Raw genomic sequence first — 19,054 nt, 5'->3', positions numbered from 1 at the left:
CTCACCCCCCCCCAGCCGCGCGCAGCGCAGCGCCGCGAGGGGGGCGGGGGTCACGCGGCCGTTGGCGGCGGCCGTTGGGCTGCCCCTCCCCCCCTTCCCCTCAGAGCCGGCCGCGGGGCCGGTGCGGCCCGGCAACACGCGTGGGGGCGGGCGGGGCGAGGGCTGCGGAGGGCCCCGGAGTTTGCCGAGTTGCCGCTTTGCTTGAGTGCGGGAGCCGGCCGGGCTGCCCAGCCTCACCGGAGCAGGCAGCGAAAGTAGAAAAATAGCCTAAAAATACACATCTAGGTAACGCATAGGCAATAGGCGCGATTCTTCAAGCTCATCCTCCTGCCCTAGGCAGATCCAGGGCTTTGCGCTGCTCCAGGTCGCTACAAGGAGGTCAGAGACAGGTTGGAGATCACATGCAGTCTTCATTAGCATAGCTCTGACTCACCCGGTGAGGGATAAAAACATGTTACTTAAAATAATAATAACAAAAGAAAAAAAAACGGTCTGGATCCTGCAGTCCCCCGTCTCTCACCTAATCAAGTGCGGTCGTCAGCAGACTGGTTTGTTTTGGTGTAATCAGCAAACTGGGGACAGCTTCAGACGGTTAGGGGCAAAAAAAAACAAAACAAAAAAAGCCATACAGTAGGATACTTGAAAAGCACATCTGTTTTCAGCAGCCTGTGGTGAACCAGTAGTCTTCTAAGTCATTAAAATCAGGAAAGTATGTGAGAAAGTGACACCTTTCTTTTCTATCCATATAAATCGTCCTGACAGTGCGCCCTTTTTAGAATTATGGAAATATTCCACTTCAGTTARTCACACACCTTCTTGCTCCTTTTTGCAAAGACTTAGCTCCACGGGAGGGCTGCTAAATAAGGATTATGTCAATAAACAAATGTTCTCATTATGTGATTCAGATGCTGATCACCGCTCTGGAGCTCATTTTCAGCTGTGAGGCTGACTCGCCTTTACAGCATGTCCATCTGAGATTCGCAGCGCTGTCTCAAGAATAGCTCTAATTTTTGGCTGATATATCTGTGCCGTGTTTATGGTCCTTTATCTGTAGCTTCATTAACAGCTGTTGAGAGTGATTTCTCAAACTATTTTGTTTGAAGGTGGTAAACAGTGTGTTGTATGTTAGGGTCCTTACAGCAAACACACTTAGCATCCTTGTGCCAAATATAAGAATAGCCAAGGAAACAACTGTTCCTTTCTTACTGCTCTGGTTCTCTGCAACGGATTCAGGCAATTACTTGCTAAGTTACTGAAGGCATTTTTGTACCATGAACTTTTTCTTTGGGTGTGTGTGCAACAGAATCTGTATGACTGGACAGTGATGTGTSGTCTCACATTTAAATAAGTTTGAATTTTTTTAAGCATAACCAAAACACAGAACGTCCACTCATGTTGTGATCTGTAAACTAATTCGTGTGAGTGGGCCCTAAAGCCTTGCTGAATTTCATTAAAGTCAGCGGGTCTTTGAGTGGGCATACAGGGTCAGCCAGTATGAGTCAGCTTGCAAAACTGAGGCCTTAGTCTGCCACTTCATGGATTTTCTTTTTTTACATGAAGGACTGTGTCACAGAACCACAAACTGTATTTTAGTCTGTCTAAATGGAAAACTTGTGTTTGTGTAAGATGCCTTGGGATTAACTGCAGGTTCCATGAAAAAAATGTTTTTTTAGAATTTGGAACGTGAACCCAAATATTTTTGCCTGCTCTTTTCTTAACATTAAGATTTTGGCCACACATCAGGCTTAATTATGGAAATTCAGTTGTAGTCTTCATTATAGTGGAACCACTGTCATTCTGTATTAACCAACCCTTAAGAAGTTTCTCTACCCATTAGAAAAAGCAACCATAAAGATGTGGTCTTAGCCAAGGTACCAGAGGTAACAGCTTGTTGAAAATCTCTCTTATCTTTTCATGTGAGCTGAGTTCAGCTTTTCCGTGTTACTGTTTTCACTTGATCCTACTAAGGTGCTTTAACTGCCCCGTTCATCTTGGGCTTGAAAATGTACAGGACATTTAAGCTGTGTTTCTTAACTGCAGGAAGTGTGGAGTTTCCTTCGCTTCTTTTTTTTTTTTTTTTTTCTTTCTCTTTTTTGGGTCTCCGGATGTTGTGGTTGCCATCTATGAGGATCACTCCACTATTCTGTTCTTCTACCAGCCTCCATTCTGGGAGCCTCCCTGTTCTCGAAATTTCTCCAGGCTTTGTTTCTCCCGCTACTCAAAGCTTTCCCAAGCAAGCAGTACAGTTCTTTGAAAACAGAGCCACCATATAGCAACTTCATGTTCATGAATTAAATAGTGTTAACATAAATGTGCTTGTTTGCAGCAGGAAAGCACAGCGCACGGACAAAGCTGCATAAATCTTGGATTTCTTGTAGGTGTTCTTCGAAGATAATGGGATGACTTATTTTTGAAACTTTGCTTGACATGTTTTATCTGCATTGTATAGTTAATACTTGCAATGACTGACATTGGGGTGAGAGAGAAATTTGGRCATCTTGATGCATTTCTGAGGTCAATTTTAGTTTTTCCCCATTGTAGGCGACTAGTGAGTTTCTATGAACCTTTCTTGCAATGTGAGCATAGAGGTGGAGAAATTCTTTTAAAATGTGACCAAGCACCATGGCAAAGTCATTCAGGGACAGGTGCTGTAAACTGGCTAGATTTCAGATTGTGTTTCCTGTCATCATTATTTATTTTACTTTATGCCTTTTAGTAGTAGCTAGGTTAATTTTTTATCAGCATAATGGTTAGTACTGCCCAAAGCCAACAGGATCATGGCAAGGGCTTTTCTGTGTACATGGGTCGTAAGCATGGTGTGAGAAATTTAGCTTCAGAATGGGGAAGTGTATAGGGACACCTGTGCCTACCGCTTGTCTTTTTGATGTGTTACAGGTTTGGGGGGGGGGGGGGTTATCTGTCTCTTGTGATAAGTAAAGAAAGAGAGCGTAACCCATTGTATCCAGTGGTGTTTTATTTTTAGAATCTTCTTGTGATTTTTCTTTCTAAGAAGATAAACATATGTTCAAGCAGTAAGAATTATTTCAGATTTCTTTTCAGTGGACTGTTTTACATGCTAATTGTTATAAAAACTACAGTAAGATTGAAGTTAGGCACATGTCTGACAAAAATCACACCCCGTATCTGTGAGGGGGAGAAGGGGAGAGACGGAGGAGCTGTTAAGATTAATTATTGAAATACAGCTACAATTAAGCATGAGTATTCCGGAAGTCCTCCAGTAAAGTAATCACCACCATTCTTTTCATTAGTGGTATGTTGTATGTTCAGATTCGGGCCAGCTTCTTGATACGATGGGTTATGATTAGGAACAGGGACTTTTTGTAGCATGGGGTTTTACTATAGCCAATAGATACAGTAATGGATTCAGCTATTTCTGTCCTCAGCTCCTTCAGCATTAATCAGTTTCTGTAGATTAGGAAGTGCTTCTTCCTGGTTACTTCTCTCTAATTATGAACGTGCCAGGGAATAAGCCAGGTGACCACAGAAAATCTAAGGTTAATGTGATAGGATTGAGGATAAAGAAATATTTAAGGGATAATTTGAGATACTAAATTCTCTACTTCTCTCAGTTTACATTTTAGGGAAATATCCATAATAGTTCATTCAAAGACATGTTTGTTTCTTGCTAAACTGAAAGGCTGTAGATACATAGAGAAAAATTAGTTACATGATGCAATGCAATTAAAACTAGAGCTATATAAAGAAATGGAAATGTTTGCTCAGAGAAACCTGCTGAAGAAGTTTGTAGGGGCTGTTTGGCATAGTTGCTGAAGTGTATGGCGAGTTGTAGTTTTTGCAGGCTTTCACAAATATTTTTATTTTCCCTCACTGGTAAGAACTTAATTTAGTCCCAAAGACTGGACACATCAGTCAACTTTTCCATAATGTGATGGACACGATTTGGGTAATTGGGTTTAGTCAGACTCCATGCCTATTAATCCAGCTTTGAAAACAAGAATTGCCAAATTACCACAGCTCTCCTTGTGTGACTGCTGAGCGTTGTGTTTCTTGGCCAAGTTATTTTTGGTTGTAGCCGAAGGTCAGAGGTACAGTAGGCGTGCATTACTCTGTGGTAAACACGAGTCTCGTACAGCGCACTTTGTGTAATTTCCATGATGACTGGTGGAGTGAGGACACACGGGAAGAATGAATGTGCTGGGCTGAGCAGCTGGGCTCCAGTTGCACCACATTCCTCAGGCTCACGCGTTGCCTCTGGCTTTCCTACCTGGTATTGTGTTATGTTCCAGAAGGAAAGCAGATATTTTTGGTTGACTAAGAAGGCAGCAACCAGAAGTTTTGATGTCATTTTAATGCTGTTGTCATYTGGAAGGATGATTACACTTTGTAAACCCAAAGTTAGTCTCCAAGCTTTCAGATTTCAGCACTTCAGGGAAAGAAATGAAGCATTTTTGAGTTTTACCTGAAATTAAACCCAGAGAGTTGAGCAGAGAGAGAAGCACCAGATGCCATACTGTCAAGGCTTACTGTATAATTCTTTCCAAAGAAAAGCTTAATTATCTGTGAAATAAAGGACTTGGTTGTATGTGAAATGTTAGACCTCTGCTAAGATGAAAATGTAAATTCTACATATTCCAGAGGGACATATAATGAATTCTTTTTCCATACATGGACTTACCCCTAGACACGCTTCTGAGGTGTGGGTCAGGATGGTATTGTAACATGGTAGGCATGAAGGAAAGTTGAGAAGCCATATCCTGTCAGAACACAAAGTACATCCGCTGGTTTTTTATACTGTCTAACGCTCTTGGCCGTCTCTCTTGCTATTTACCTCTTACAGTTAGCTTTGTGGCTTTATGCTTCRTTGTAATTGTGTGCTACATTGTGCGTACGTATGTTGTTTGTACGCTATCTTCTTTAAGTGTGTTTCTCCATGCATTCTGGAACATGGAGGTGAGCAGAGCACGGCTGTTCCATATTCAAAGGATGGCAACACACGATGATGAATCTAAAAAATTTCCCTTCTGCTCAGTTCTTTGCAGTTCCCATACCCCAGACATCCAGTGAAGCAGGACTGCATTTGGGTCATGGATCTGTGATGGCTACAAGTGCCTAGTAGAAATAAGTAGCAGACAGTACAAATTATTGCTGTTTCTGTTATAAGCAAGATTTGGGTGTCATGTAAAAATATTGAAAGATTATTGTCCAGTTTGGAACCAATACCAAATAAAGTGCCAGACGCTGCCAGGTTAGAAGGGAGAAAATGCAGGGTATAGTGTATGAAAACCTGCATTTCTCAGTGCCAGAATGGATTCAATTAATACCGGCAGAGCCTGTGAAATGGCAAAATTCAGACTGTGCAGCACACTGACACAGTACTGTTAATATCTCCAGTGACTAAAGGTTTTTTTAGTATATGTTTTACTTAACACCATGAAATACTGGTATTGCTAAGCTATAAATTTTTAGAAATAGCAAGTAGTTAAGGATAATGTCARCAAGTTTTGATAATGCAACAAGCTGGTATTTCCTCAGTTTAGAGGTTTTGTTGCTATTCTGGCGAGAGGGAGATGCTCTAGAATTCTGCAAGGGTTTTATACATTTAACTGTTACTTCCAAAGATTAAGACAAATTTTTGAGATTTAGAGAATCCCACAAGCTTCAGTCTTTTTACTGTTTTAGATAACTTACAATGTAGCATTGTACAAAATAATCAGTGCAAACATTTAATCTCTTGCAGGTTTTCAGACAAGAAAGAAAGGCTGATGCATCTTAAAACCAAACAGAGAGAATTCCAAAAACAGTAAGTTGAGTCAATAAATGAAAATAAACTATAAGAATTCTCAAAAAAATAAAACATTCTAATGCACTGCTCTTGGACATRTATGTAATCCAGACAGATAACTTTCAGTTATGTTTCCTCCTCTAGTGTTTTGAAGGCCATGGAAGGGAAGGAGATAACTGATCAGCTGGTGAGTTATTCAAAGTGCTCCAAAGTTTTTGAACTCTCTGAATTCCTAGATCTCATAGATTAAAGTTACATTTTACCTTGGGGGCATTGCATTGATTTACCAAAAAGCCTATTGTAAGCAAAACTGAAATTGGGTTCTACAAGCAGAGTGCTCCAAACCACCAGTATGTTTCACTTATTAGGTGTTTTTTCAATAACCTTTTATATTAACTGACTTTGTAGTAAGCATTCAGTTTATTTGTGGCATTCATCTATGCACAGAGTAGTATATGAAATATTTATTTATTGGTCTGATCCAGTTAAGAACATCCTGCACTATAGCTCCTGGCTTTGCTGTTAATCATTCGTCACTGTGTTTGAAATCGTTTGTACCCTAGAATTGCTGAGCATTCTTTTTCAGAGATGGAAAATAATGTCGTGCAAGATGAGGATTGAGCAGCTGAAACAGACCATTTGCAAAGAAAATGATGAAATGACAAGACGTGAGTAATGCCTGTGTTTCTGTGATATGTAAAACCTCTGTGCCTTGAAGAGTGAAATATCAATTGATGTGAATTTGAATGTTAGTTTTAAAAATGGTGAATTTCCAAACTGTCATTTCTTAAATCAGTTTGCAGGCAAATCAGTGAGTGATTTGAGTCATTTTATGCTTGGGTTCTAATTAACAAACAGTATATCTATTATTCAGCTGAATGAAGATCATTTTGCAACAGCTTAAAAAGTAAATGCAATGCTTAGCAGCCTATGACTTCAGCTTTGTTTCTGCAGTTGGTTTTCTTCAATGTGGTGTTTCTGATCACTTCCTTTTGATAAAGAGGAGTAAATAGCTCTGCAACTAATATGAATTTCATGTAACTGATGAATTTTAACCCACACCTTTTTAGAAACCTTAAAACCCTGCTCCAGCAAGACTCTCATTGAAATACGACATAGGCTGGTGAGTTGCTATCACTCAGCAGCTTCAGTTTTGAAACTCATTAAATATTTTACGCACACGAGAGATTTGTAGTGTCATCTTTCAGAAGAGAATATGCAGCACTCCTTACAATCTGCACACAAAGGAAAGATAGGAAGCRTATTAAGGCACATATTGACTGAATCAGGAGCATTTTAATGACTTGAAATTCAGGAGGAGCCGTACAGAAAGCGGAAGCACAGGCATATGACTGAGAATGTTTATAAAGGAATAGCACAAGCTTGCAGCTATAACGTCAAAAACGTTGAGGTGCAAAGTGACTTTCAATTAATGAGGAACATGGATAGTAACAATAAGAAATACATAATAAGAGCAAGACGAAGGAGTGGGTGAACCTGCTAGTTAACAGGAAAGACAGCAAATAATAGTTAATGCARGGAAGTCGGAAATACCCAGTGCTTTCTTTGCTTCATCTTCACACAAAGAAAATGTGATCAGGTGCTTAACCAGATTAAATTTTACATGATGAGAGGACTGCAGGCCAAGGAAAGAAAACAGCCAGTTAAATATTATTTTGATTATGTAAGCAGGGCCTCATGAGATTAACCTTAGAGTACTTAAGGAGCAACCTGAAGCAGTCTGTGGAACACTTGATCTCATGAAGGAGAGAGGCTATCCCGGGAAACAGTGAAAACAGCATCYCTTTTCAAAGGGTGGAGGAAGGGAGAACCTTAAACCGATGGCTCAGTCATCCTAATATAAACCTCCRATTCCCTTGCAGGTACCTAGAAGATAAGGTAATTAAAAAATAGATGTCACTCTTTGTTAAGAATAGGTCTTGTCAAATCAATCCCCTTCTCTAGGGGGTCAAGTGCTCTAGCGAAGGAGGAAGCAGAAGGTGCAACATACATTGCCTTTGGAGACTCCCCAAAACTGCTTCACAGGCAAGCAAAGAAATATGCTCTGGATGTAATCACTGCAGGGTTGACACAAATGTCTAGAAAGGCTGCATTCAAAGAGCGGTGATACTTGTCAAACTGAAGAGGTGAGACAGGTGGAGCTCAGCAGGAACTTGTCCTTGGCCCAGCTTTGTTCGGTATTTTCCAGAATAGCTTGCGTGGTGGAATAGAAAGTGGAATGGTTGAAGCCAAAGTGGATGATGATATGATTTCTGTGGAAAACAGGATCGAATTCAGAATCATGCAGATAAATTGACAGAATCATCTAAAAGCAACAAAGTTCAGGTGCAGAGTGTTTAGGAAAGAGAAACATATATAAACACAAAGTGGGGAAAGCAGGTAAGATTTGACAGGAAAGGATCTGAGAAGTCACAAATGAAATGTAAATTATCAATCTAACAGTGCTGCAGAAAGGTTCAGAGCTCATTCTGAGTTATACTAACACAAGCCTTGCATCTAAGATAGAAGCACTTATCCTGCTGTGCCTGGCATTGCTGATGCTTCAGTAGAGTCTGTAGTCCAGTTTGAGCAATTTAAGAAAGACATAAGTCAGCTGGAGAAAGTCCAGAAGAAAATATTAGGAATAAAAAACAGGGAATGATTAAGAAAATTGATGTTTGGTTTAGAAAAGAGGAAGCTGAGGAAAAGCAGCTTTTCAGTAGGTAAAAGATTATTATGAAGGGGATAATAATTGCCTGTTCTCTTTAGTCAGTGAAGAAAGGACAAGAGGAAATCAGGGTGACTTTGAGTGAGGAATTTAATCACCTTTTCCCCAAATCCAGCTCTGACAGAGGAAAAATGATGGGACCAGCTGTGTAGTGATGTTGTGCAGTTCCCTCACTGTAGGCTGCTAAAGGGCTGGACAAGTGTATTGTGAATGATAAAGATATATTTGAGCTTCTGCAGGGGAGGGAAGGGAAGGGGAGTTCCTATACATTTCTGTTATTCTGTGAAATGTATTAATACACAAATGCTTTTAATCTGCAGCTGCTTTTACTAATCATCTGATTCACAAAGAACCTGCTTAGATTTAACTCATGAATTGACATAGCTATTGCCTCACCAGACTGTCATCTCATTAGCTCAGTTACCCAAAAACTGCTCTTGCAGATAGACCTTAAATGAACTCTTGCAACAAGTAGACAGTGGATCAGGAATCCAACGTGTTTCTCTTAGAAAAGAGACCACATTAGAAAATATAAATAGGTTGTTTCTTTTCTTTTGAATATGGCACAATTTAGTTTTCTGAAATAAAAACATTTCTAGAATATTGGGCTCCTGCTTATGCATTTGACCCTCTTGGATACCTCAATAATTGGTGCTTCTTAAAATAAGGTTTTAAAATGTGTGTGATTGCCTTCTCTCTGCAGAAAACAACTCAGGGAGACAATTCTGCAAATATCTGGCATAGCTCTGTAGTGGGCACAAAGGAGTGTGCATGTGCTTGCGTTTATCAGGCAATGTAAATGTGTGGGACATAGTGGTACCTGAAATATTTCTGGGGACAAATTTTTAATCAAGGCAGCAGCATGTTTGGAGTGTTCTCCCCTGCTTTTCATTGCTGTTGGCCCTGCAGAGAAGGGAGTTGCACTCAGCAGAAAATAAAAGCCATCCAAGTGCAGCATGAGTGTGAAAATTGAACAAATTGACGTTTTTCTACATCTTTGTCTATTATTCTTTGTGCAAAGGGAGAGTTTGGGATATATGGATGCAATTATTCATTTTAATGGGCCACAACAGAGCAGATAGAGCAGTGGGAACAATTTCTCATGTTCAGAGAAAATGCCCTTTGTGTCTGTGGCGGTAGGTGCACGCTGCAGGGTACCCCACAGTCCTGGTCTCCCACATTTCCGGACCAGGGACAAGCCAGAGTGCTGTGCAGTTCCACCTCTGCCAGTGAAAACCAGGGCTAGCTGGCTGAACGCGGCTGGGCACGCACCTGGGGATGGGAATCACTCTTGGTTCCCATTCTTCAGATGTAGCCTTTATATTTTGTGCTCTCATTTTGTGAAATCCGGCTGTCTAAATGTGTTGGTTAGGGCAGCAGTCATTCCTTAGATGTTTTCTTGGTTTTCTTTTTAATAATATAAAATGTAGCTTCTTTCAGCAGCAAATGCCATGGAGCATCCTTATTGCAGCTCTGGTCTCACATATGCCTTGCAATCAAAATTTATCAGTAAAACAATGTCCGGGCTTAGTGCTTCCCTTCAGTGCAAGGGAYGGTTATCCCACTTCTTGATTCCAGGAAAGTGAATAGTCTGTCTTGGTGTAATGGAACCTGACTAATACTGTTTCTGTTCAGTCATAAAAACTGAAACTGGGTGACTAGTAGATCAGGACTCCCATTCAAGCTAGAGTACCTAAAGATTTCTAGACATGTGTTTGGAGACAGTGTACAAGAATTATTTTTCTGTGCTTTTGAAAGAGAGAGATGGTTCACCCACTCTGTCCAGTACCCTATGTTTGTGGAAGCTTTACTGCAGTAACTCATTTAATAGGCAAATCAGCAGGTGCTCTTGAAGGGTATTTTTCCAAGCCTTAGTGTGCCTAATGCGTGGAGTAAATTCAGGCAGTTGCTGTCAGTCAGACTTTCGGTGCAGGAGTGCATTTGTCATTTTGTGACTGGGAAGGGAGGTGGTCGGTATTCCCTCGGGGTAATAAGAAGGTGCGCTGTTGGGATCCAAGTGCTTTAAGAGCACATACATGACTGCAAAGCTCAAGTAACATACACTAAAAGAAGCAGTGGTGCCAGGAATTGTGAATCGAGATGCTATCTGCATTGATTTTGGCTGCAAGCAGTGCATGCCTTTTTGGCCAAGACCACGCAGACATGTACATTCAAGCTATTTCTGTCATGATGATTACCCCAGAAGTTTAATTAAACTATGAAATCTGGGCTTTTCTGCTTCAAATCCAAAAACAGCTGCATAGAAATATGGAAAAACTAATCCCAATTTCAGTCTCTTTGTAGATCTTCAGAAAAGTTTAAAAAGTTGTATCGCTTAGCAGTTGGAAACTCTTAATAGTGAAGCAGGGTCTTTCATTAAGCTTCTGTAGATCTTGTTTTCTGTAAATGTTAATAAAGCTTTTCTCAAGCTTACCACAAGTACATCACAGCTCCCTTTTCAAGGCTAACGTCTGCTGCTGTTTTCACAGACGCAGAGGGGCTTCTGAGAATTAAAGAGGAGAACCAGAAGCATTATCGCAGGGCTCAGCGGCATCAGGAGAAGAAAGAGAAGATCCAGAGGCATAACCGCAGGTTGGGAGACTTGGTAGAGAAAAAAACCTATGACTTGAAAACCCAGCATGAACATCTGGCAAATCTTCGCCGGACACACATCCTGGAGCTAACATCAGTCATATTTCCCATTGAAGAAGTAAAGACAAGCATGAGGTACAGAAGGCTTATCCTTTTGGACTCATTTTGCTTAGCTTTAGACACCCACAAGTGAGTCACACAAGTCTAAGCTAGGTACTCTGGCTCCCTTAGCATCTATGGAGAGGAGGAGGTGTTTCCCAAAGGAATCCTTCCCAAAGACAGAGATCCAGAACAGAAGGATCTGGTGGTACTAGTATCTCCCCCCCTGAGAGATCTGAGGCATGTGCCCAACATTAAGCTCTCTCAAAATAGGTAATTAATCCCAGAACAAAGTAAAATAGTTTTGATAACAAGTTTTGCAGGAGTGTTTGTACAAGCATTTCATTCTCTGTGAAGTCCAGCCGAGTACATTGCTGATTATATTTTAAAAACTTTTTTAAAAACCCTCTGTTATTCTTTGGATGCTACAGAGATCCTGCAGATGTGTCTTCTGAGAGTGACAATGCTATGACCTCTAGCACTGTGAGCAAGCTCGCGGAAGCCAGGAGAACCACTTATCTCTCTGGAAGATGGGTGTGTGATGACCATAACGGGGACACCAGCATCGGTATCACAGGGCCTTGGATAACCCTTCCTAATAATGGAGACTATTCAGCATATTACAACTGGGTGGAAGAGAAGAAAACTACACAAGGACCAGGTAAGAAGCAAGGTCTCATTAGGCATCCGGGATATTCCAGAAGGCATAGGACTTGTGGCCTTGGATGCCAGCAGAAGGCACTGAGGACTGGTAGCTCAATCCGTTTGTTCTTAGCTGGATGAACCTGAGTTAGAAATAAAGAAATGCCAAGAAAGGGATCAGTTCATTGAAAACCTCATTTGCAGGAAATGCTCATTGGGGCAATAATGTAATAGAGAAATAAAGTCAATTATTCACAGCTTTGACATGGTTCACATGCCATAGATTTAACAGGAATTCCAAGAATTACTATTTTCTACTGGCTTCTGACAGACTTAACTGTAAATGATTACTGGATTCAGGCAGTTTTCAATACTGACAAATGACATTTTCCAGAGTAGACTTCAGTAACACATTAACACTCCCACTGAGGCTTCATACAAAATGAGACTTTCGTGATGCTTTTATTTCTTTTAGATATGGAACATAATAACCCTGCTTATACCATCAGTGCTGCATTGTGCTATGCAACTCAGCTCGTTAACACTTTGTCTCTCATACTTGATGTAAATCTTCCGAAGAAGCTCTGTAACAGGCAAGTAATTGCAAGCCTCTAAGAAGATGAATCAGGGACCAGTTTTGACTGATCTTGATTTGATTTGGTTTTGTGAGCATGTCGTTACTTGGAACAGCTTTTATGGTAATGGTTGATGGCTCATGGCTTTCCGTGCTGTTTAACTTTGGGGGGAGGGCTAGTAGAGTTTTAGATCACAGTTAATAGTCCCTTCCTCCTTTTTACCTCCTGAGAGCCTAGAGCAACCACCATCATTCAGAATGACAACTTATTAATAGACGTATTCAGCCTCCTCAAATTGGGAATGAGATATGACAGTGCATGAATAGCACTTTTCATTTTATGAGACCCTACTGTGCATTACAAAATCCCAGACCAGTTCAGCAACTCTTAGTCATCTTGAATAGCTCCACTACATATATGAGCTAACAGAAATCATTAAGAGCTGTAGAACAAGGCTTTATAATATGACAGCAACGTAATTCTCTTTGGGGTAGAACACCAATGGGGAACATAGCTGGCTGCCAGGCGTCTGGGAGTGTATCGTGTAAACTCCAGTTGTGATGAAAAAAATTAGATTTTTAATGTCTGTATAGAGCAGATGGGATCTGTAGAGAAGTATTGGGGAAGCTGCGGACTTGGTCAGTCGTTCAGGGGTCTCAGCTCTGCTGCTGAGATTCTTCAAGGGCTTAGAACAGTGGTGCCCAAGCGAGGGCACAAAAGTTGTGCGGGATCACTGTAGTTTTTTATCTTATGATTTGGGTGCTCAGTCTTTTCAGAAGGAAAGGATTTGGAACAGAATATGAACTGAGATTTAAAAGGAGAGCCAAAATAGTTTGGCTGCAACAGACCTTTCTGAGTCTGCATGCTGTTCACATTGCTTGCCCTGTAGAAACCAATGAGACCAGGGCGAGCAGGGCTTGTTGGGGAAATGCTAACAATCTCGCAAGGTGAAAAACACTGATCTCCTGAGCACTCTAAAACTGGCTGTACAATTTAAACAAGTGCTCACTACGAGAATGTTTACTCCATGATATGTTAAGAAGCCAGGGTACAGAATGCTGATGTCTTCAGTCAGTGTATTTCCATAATGTTTTGCTGTGTGTGTGTGTGTGTGTGTGTGTATGTGCACGCGTGTGTGTGTGCCTGCGGTCTTTCAACAGCGAGTTCTGTGGAGAGAATCTCAGCAGACACAGGTTCACGCGGGCAGTGAAGAAGCTGAATGCTAATATCCTTCACCTTTGTTTCTCTCAGGTAGGATGAATGCACGTTTGGTTTCTTTAAATAGCTTTTAAAATATCAACTATGACTGCAGGTTTCCTCCAGTAACTGGTGATGTTTTTCTTGCCTTCCCCTTAGCATGTAAATTTAGATCTGTTGCACCCACTGCATACGCTCAGGAACCTCATGTACCTGGTYAGCCCAGACACTGAGAACTTGGGCAGGTAAGAGCAGTATCGATGCACCTGTGACTGAATTGCTTTTGGAGTTATGCATTTGCCTTGTTATTTATGAGGGAAATTCTCCCCTTTTGCTGCACCTATGGATGAGTCCTCTTCAGCACATCAGAAATCAGGGTGGTTGCAAGAAGACAGGCGAGGGCAGAAAATGGGGGGATCTTAGTAGGAAATTAGATTTCAGAGATCTCTGCACACTGTACTTTTGCATATGGCAGGCTCAGCTGGAGAATTTGTGACTAACTTTATGGACTTGATGTTTGCTCTGTGCCCAGAAGCAGGAACTCCTTTCCTCTGCGTGACAGCAACACACGTCCCAGGCAGTCTCTTTGTGCTCCAGATAYGACTGTAATCACATCTTGCCAATATATAAATATCTAAGAGCATCCAGTAGTATAAACCCTAAAACAAACACTGGGTAAGGCTTTCACAAAATACCTCCAATCAGTGAGCCCCGTAGACCAAAGTCCGCTCTTCAAATAATACTAATTTTTATGTAAATTAAGATTAAAGACAACCTTTCTGTTAATTTAGTAGGCAATGTAAAGAACATCCGTTACTGCAGGCTGCATGCACCAGGTCTAATATTCTTCCCTTTTTTACAACTTAAGTATGAAAAAGCTAACAGCATTGATTTCCTCTTGGGATCGTCCGGTCACAAGTCACTTGTGCCTGGGACAGTCTACAAATATTAGTTTAATCTGACGACTGCTTTATCCTCCTCAAACACACACATGTTCTGACATTTACTTTTTGACCTTGTTCTAATGTACAGTTCTTGCTTTTATTTAAAAACCTGCAGTGCCGCTAAGATGAACTGAATTCATGTCTCTCAGAACTTATGTTGTGTCCTTTGGTTATATCCCAGCTGGTTTGAACCAAAGGCAAGGGGAGGCAAATCCATCTAACCTAGCTCAGTTTGGAAAAAGAGGTGCTTGCTGCTGCTTGTCTGAAAACAAGGGAATTGCAGGAAATACCTGGTGAATGAAGAGCTGTGTTGTAGAAAGTAGTTACTGTAAAGGATCCAAGTGCCACGGTGGACTCACTTCTCTGTGTGACTGTTACCAAGTTTCACATGCATCAACAGGGTCCACATAGCAAAAGAAGAGGTTACAGGAAAGAGTAAAAACATCACTGGAGAAAATACCTGCCAGGGAGGGAAATAATTTGATCTTTTTAAAACTCTTTTAGCTCATCAGAGATGAGAGTGAGAGATGACTTGATTTCCACACCTTCATGGGGAGGAAATGCAGGCTACTGAATGGCATCTTAGTCTTGCAGAGAAGAGCRTAAACACCATTGGAGGCAAAGAGTCTGAGCTAAATTGAAATGAGGCACATGCTTTTAACACAGATTAATTATCTGCAAGAATGAAGGTGGAGATCCTCCATTTCCTGATGTCTCCCAGTCAAGGCTCAATGAGTTTCTGGAATGGATGCTTTCATCAGGCAGAAGTTACTGGGCTCAGGACAGGGGGAACTGGGTGGAATTTAATATCCTTTGTTATGTAGGAGGTCACAGCRGATGATCTGATGGTCCTTTCTGGCCTTAAACCTGATGACTCTCTTCTGATGTGGCCTTGTTAAGCAAAATGCTTTGCCAGAAGGCAGCGCTCCCATTCGTTTTTATATTATGAAAGAGGAGTGTTTACCTTTGCAGGCAGTTGAGAAATTAAAGTTTGCAGCAACCAGCTGTCTTTATTTTGCTTTAGGTATCCAGGTTTGTAATTGCCTGATAGTTTCCTTTATAAGCTCCTGTTTTCAGATACATGTAATATTACCAAACTTTTATTGTTCGGATTAAAATTTTCTATCCTAAATGGGTGCTTCAGGCTGCTTCTCCGAACTTTTTATCCACGTTAAATTCTTGCTCCTGTTTCACTGAGGATCTGTAGGAGCTTTGTGCTTTGGAATAAAATTTGACAGAGACTCTGCTTGCTGTAGGAGATGAACCTTTCACTGACCCTGTGAAAATCTGCCTTTCTCTGATTGTGGGTTATGGACCGCTGAAACTGTTTGCAGATGCTCAGTGAAGACCTTTTAGATTTTGCCTCCAAGGTGCCTGTATTCTAGTGCAGGGCCGTGGGACCGGGCAGGATGCAATCGCTTCTCCTGCCAGGCAGCGGCAGCAGAGAACTCGCACAGTCACAGAACAGCTGAGGTTGGCAGGGGCCTCTGGAGCTCGTTTAGTCCAACTCCCCTCTCAAAGCAGGTTATTCAGGATCGTGCCCTGGCAAGTTTTGAATATGTCAAGTGATGGAGACTCCACAACCTCATTGGGCAACCTTTTCCAGTGTTTGACCACCCTCCCAGTAAAAACAAGAGTTTCTTTTCTTTGCACTTAAGTGCTTTCAGTTCTCCATGTCCTGGCACTTGGCAGCCTGCAGTGTCAAGGGCAGAAAGCCCTAGCTGCAACCTACCTCCCCTCCCCGCTGAAGGGGGACCCCGCATCCCTGTGTGCACATGTTCTTCCCTCATTGGCAGAGAGCTGTGAAACCCACAGCGGAAACGTGTCTGCCTGCAGACATCTTGCTGCACCTTGCAGAGAGGTAAAACAAGGGCACACAGTAGCTGACCACGTGCTGGCTGAAGGTGGGTGCCACTAGCAGGTTTGCCTGATCCTGCTTGCAGGGAAGTGCTGCCGTGGGTAGTCTCCGCTAGTGGATTCTGCCAACCCAGCTCTGTAAGTTGGGAACCGCACCCTTCCCCTTGCTGACAGAGCTGCAGCCGTCTCGGCGTGGCCAGAGCTCGTTTTAAAGATAAAAGCTGTTCTACATCAAGCTGAGATTTCCACTAGTGGAACTGTGAGTTATTATCAGTAGCTTGTGTGTGTCTGACTGTCCACTGCCAAAGTAACACAGCTCTTCTGCCGTTCCTGCTCAATGGATTGGAACCCAGCTATCGCTCCCTGGGCCAACTGTTTTCATTTTACCATTGTCGTAATAGAGTTATCRCTGCAGCCAGTGCATTTCTCCTTGCCAACTGATAAACACAGAGGTTTTAATCACTATAGGCATGACACACACACCAGGCTGCTTTGGCATGCCTGGGACTCGTACCAGTGAAGTGACGTTCCCTCTCCCGCATTGTAGCGGAAGGACTGACAGCGTTGTGTCCGTGTTCGCAGGTCTGGGCCTTTTGAAATTAGTGCTGATCTTGAAGACTCCATGGAGTTTGTGGATCCCAGTGCCACCGGTGAAACAGATGAGAGCGGAGATGAGCACGTCAGTGATGAAGAGACAGATCTAGGCACAGACTGGGAGAATCTGCCAAGCCCCAGGTTCTGCGATATCCCCTCGCAGCAGGCGGAGATGCTACAGAGTCAGAGTACACAGGTGTCTCAGCCCATCGCCAGCAGCAGCGCTGGTGGAATGATCTCCTCTGCTGCTGCGTCGGTGACCTCGTGGTTTAAGGCGTACACTGGACATCGTTAATGAGCATGGGAAAAGGATAGTAGGGTTTGTGGAAGGAATCCCTCCCTGACAATACTGTAGTAAACCTTACCTATTCAGTTAAGTAGTGCCTGGAACAAAGAAAAGGTCAGACTTTAATTTTGTAAACCAGAAAAACCTTTTTATTTACCCAAGATGACTGTGACGGTACCATTTTGTAAATTAGTTAGCTACATACTTCTGACTGATTCTCTGACGGCACTTTGTGTCTTGGTTCTGTCTGCATTGTTGAGTATCGAAGAAAAAGGACCCAGCAGCCTCCAGCTTTACCTTCCTAAGAAGAAACAGATTTTGGGAGTATCTGGATCAGAATGAGTACAGGAAGAAGGCTGCTCAATATTCAGTCTGGACAGTGGCAAATGGAGTTCACATTTTCTTAACTCCTTACAGGGTTTTGTTTGTGTGTGTTTTAAATCTGTCTTGCATAATGCAAAAATGCATATTTCTAAATTTTTTTCATTCAGGACATGAAAATTATGCATTTTTAACATGTTTTCTAATCTCCGTTGCCATATTTTTAATACAAAGAATCAGCATGGACAGGAATTCACGCAACAAATTGCTCTTGTTTTAATTTGGTTGTGGATCTTTACCCAGTTCTGCAGTAGAAAACTGGTTTGTTTCATGCTGTTTCCGCTGATCGGTAGTCTAGAAGTTTCATGTTGTGCTGTCCAAAGCACACACAGGCTCTTTACTCTTAATATCATACACCAAAGAAACACTGGACGTTCTCTTAGCTAGACCCGCATTGGACGCCGATACAGAAGGATTGCGTTGTTGCAATAATATCCGTCAGTTAGAACACCACGTTGCCACTTTTTAATGTTATAAAACCTCATTTCAAGCTAGTTTAATGAAGTCACTCGTTCTCCACACTACAGGCATTTTAAACCCTATTCTATTTTATGTTTATGGTGTGTTTTTTTTTTTTTTCTCGTTTACCTAATGCCAAGAAGTTGATTTCATTTCACTGCAGAAACGCTCACAGCGCAGTTGGCTTGCTTGTAAAACCGCGGGAGGTGTGATGCTGACAGATGCGTTCATTAGCAAGCGCTCCTCCACTTCCTCTGCCTTTCGGTATGTATTACTTAAAGATGGGTTTGCTCAGTGAGGCTTCCAATGTATGGTTTACATTTTATCGTTGAAACATTTTACTTCTCCATGGGGTAAACTAATGTAAAAGCATCCTCCCCTCCCTCCGAGATGGAAGATTTCTGCCTCTCTTCCCTGTAGTTTTCCAGTGGCGACATAGCTCCTAACGTGGAGCGCTGGGAGGCTGCAGCGAGCGATGCACGAGCACATCGCTGGTGCCGGGCAGCGTCCTCGTGCGCGTTTCAGATACGGGCTCTGGGCCCAGCTTACCCTGCCGCCTTGTTCAGTGTGCAGCGGTTTGCCGTGGTGTTGCTCTGGCCGGCAAAAGGAGACGTGTGCTCCCTTCAGGGCCCATCAGTGCTGCCTCCGGTCTCCACTGAGGAGTGGTTGAAAAAGCAATTTGCCTACTAATGCTTGTGTACGGCAGGGTGCCGGTCAAATACTGCGTCTCCCGGCCCCCCAGCCTCGTCCGGCAGCTCCTTCTCTTTGGCCTTGGGCATGGGGATTTGGTGTCAGTAGGTTTTTTCCTTTTCTTTTTTTTTTCTTTTTTTAAGCCAAAGACCCTTAACTCCACACTAACAGCACGTACGTTGTTACATGAAGACATCCTCAGTCCTACAACTGTTTTGGTCTAAATCCTATAGTTAGGTTTGTTCT

At 42.2% G+C, this 19,054-nt stretch overlaps 1 protein-coding gene across 2 annotated transcripts; it reads left to right on the top strand.

Annotated features, from left to right (window-relative positions):
- Window positions 1-5,686: 5,686 nt before the first annotated feature.
- ATG14 (autophagy related 14) lies at window positions 5,687-18,211 on the top strand. 2 transcript variants are annotated; one of them, XM_026056090.1, is made up of 9 exons: window positions 5,687-5,782; window positions 5,909-5,951; window positions 6,351-6,432; window positions 10,982-11,219; window positions 11,615-11,844; window positions 12,301-12,418; window positions 13,561-13,651; window positions 13,757-13,842; window positions 16,981-18,211. In XM_026056090.1, exons 1-9 carry the CDS (start codon window positions 5,745-5,747, stop codon window positions 17,285-17,287), a joined length of 1,233 nt encoding a protein of 410 aa, XP_025911875.1. In that variant the 5' UTR covers window positions 5,687-5,744; the 3' UTR covers window positions 17,288-18,211. The 2 variants fall into 2 exon arrangements, with proteins under 2 accessions (XP_025911875.1, XP_025911876.1); XM_026056091.1 differs by lacking the exon at window positions 5,687-5,782 and having other exon boundaries at window positions 6,328-6,432.
- Window positions 18,212-19,054: the final 843 nt, after the last annotated feature.

This window comes from Apteryx rowi, unplaced genomic scaffold (assembly GCF_003343035.1).
Source record: "Apteryx rowi isolate R43461 unplaced genomic scaffold, aptRow1 scaffold_13, whole genome shotgun sequence".
In the NCBI taxonomy this organism is placed as follows: Eukaryota; Metazoa; Chordata; class Aves; order Apterygiformes; family Apterygidae; genus Apteryx; species Apteryx rowi.
Note: the sequence above shows the minus strand (reverse complement) of the source record. Positions and strands in the feature narration are given on the sequence as shown.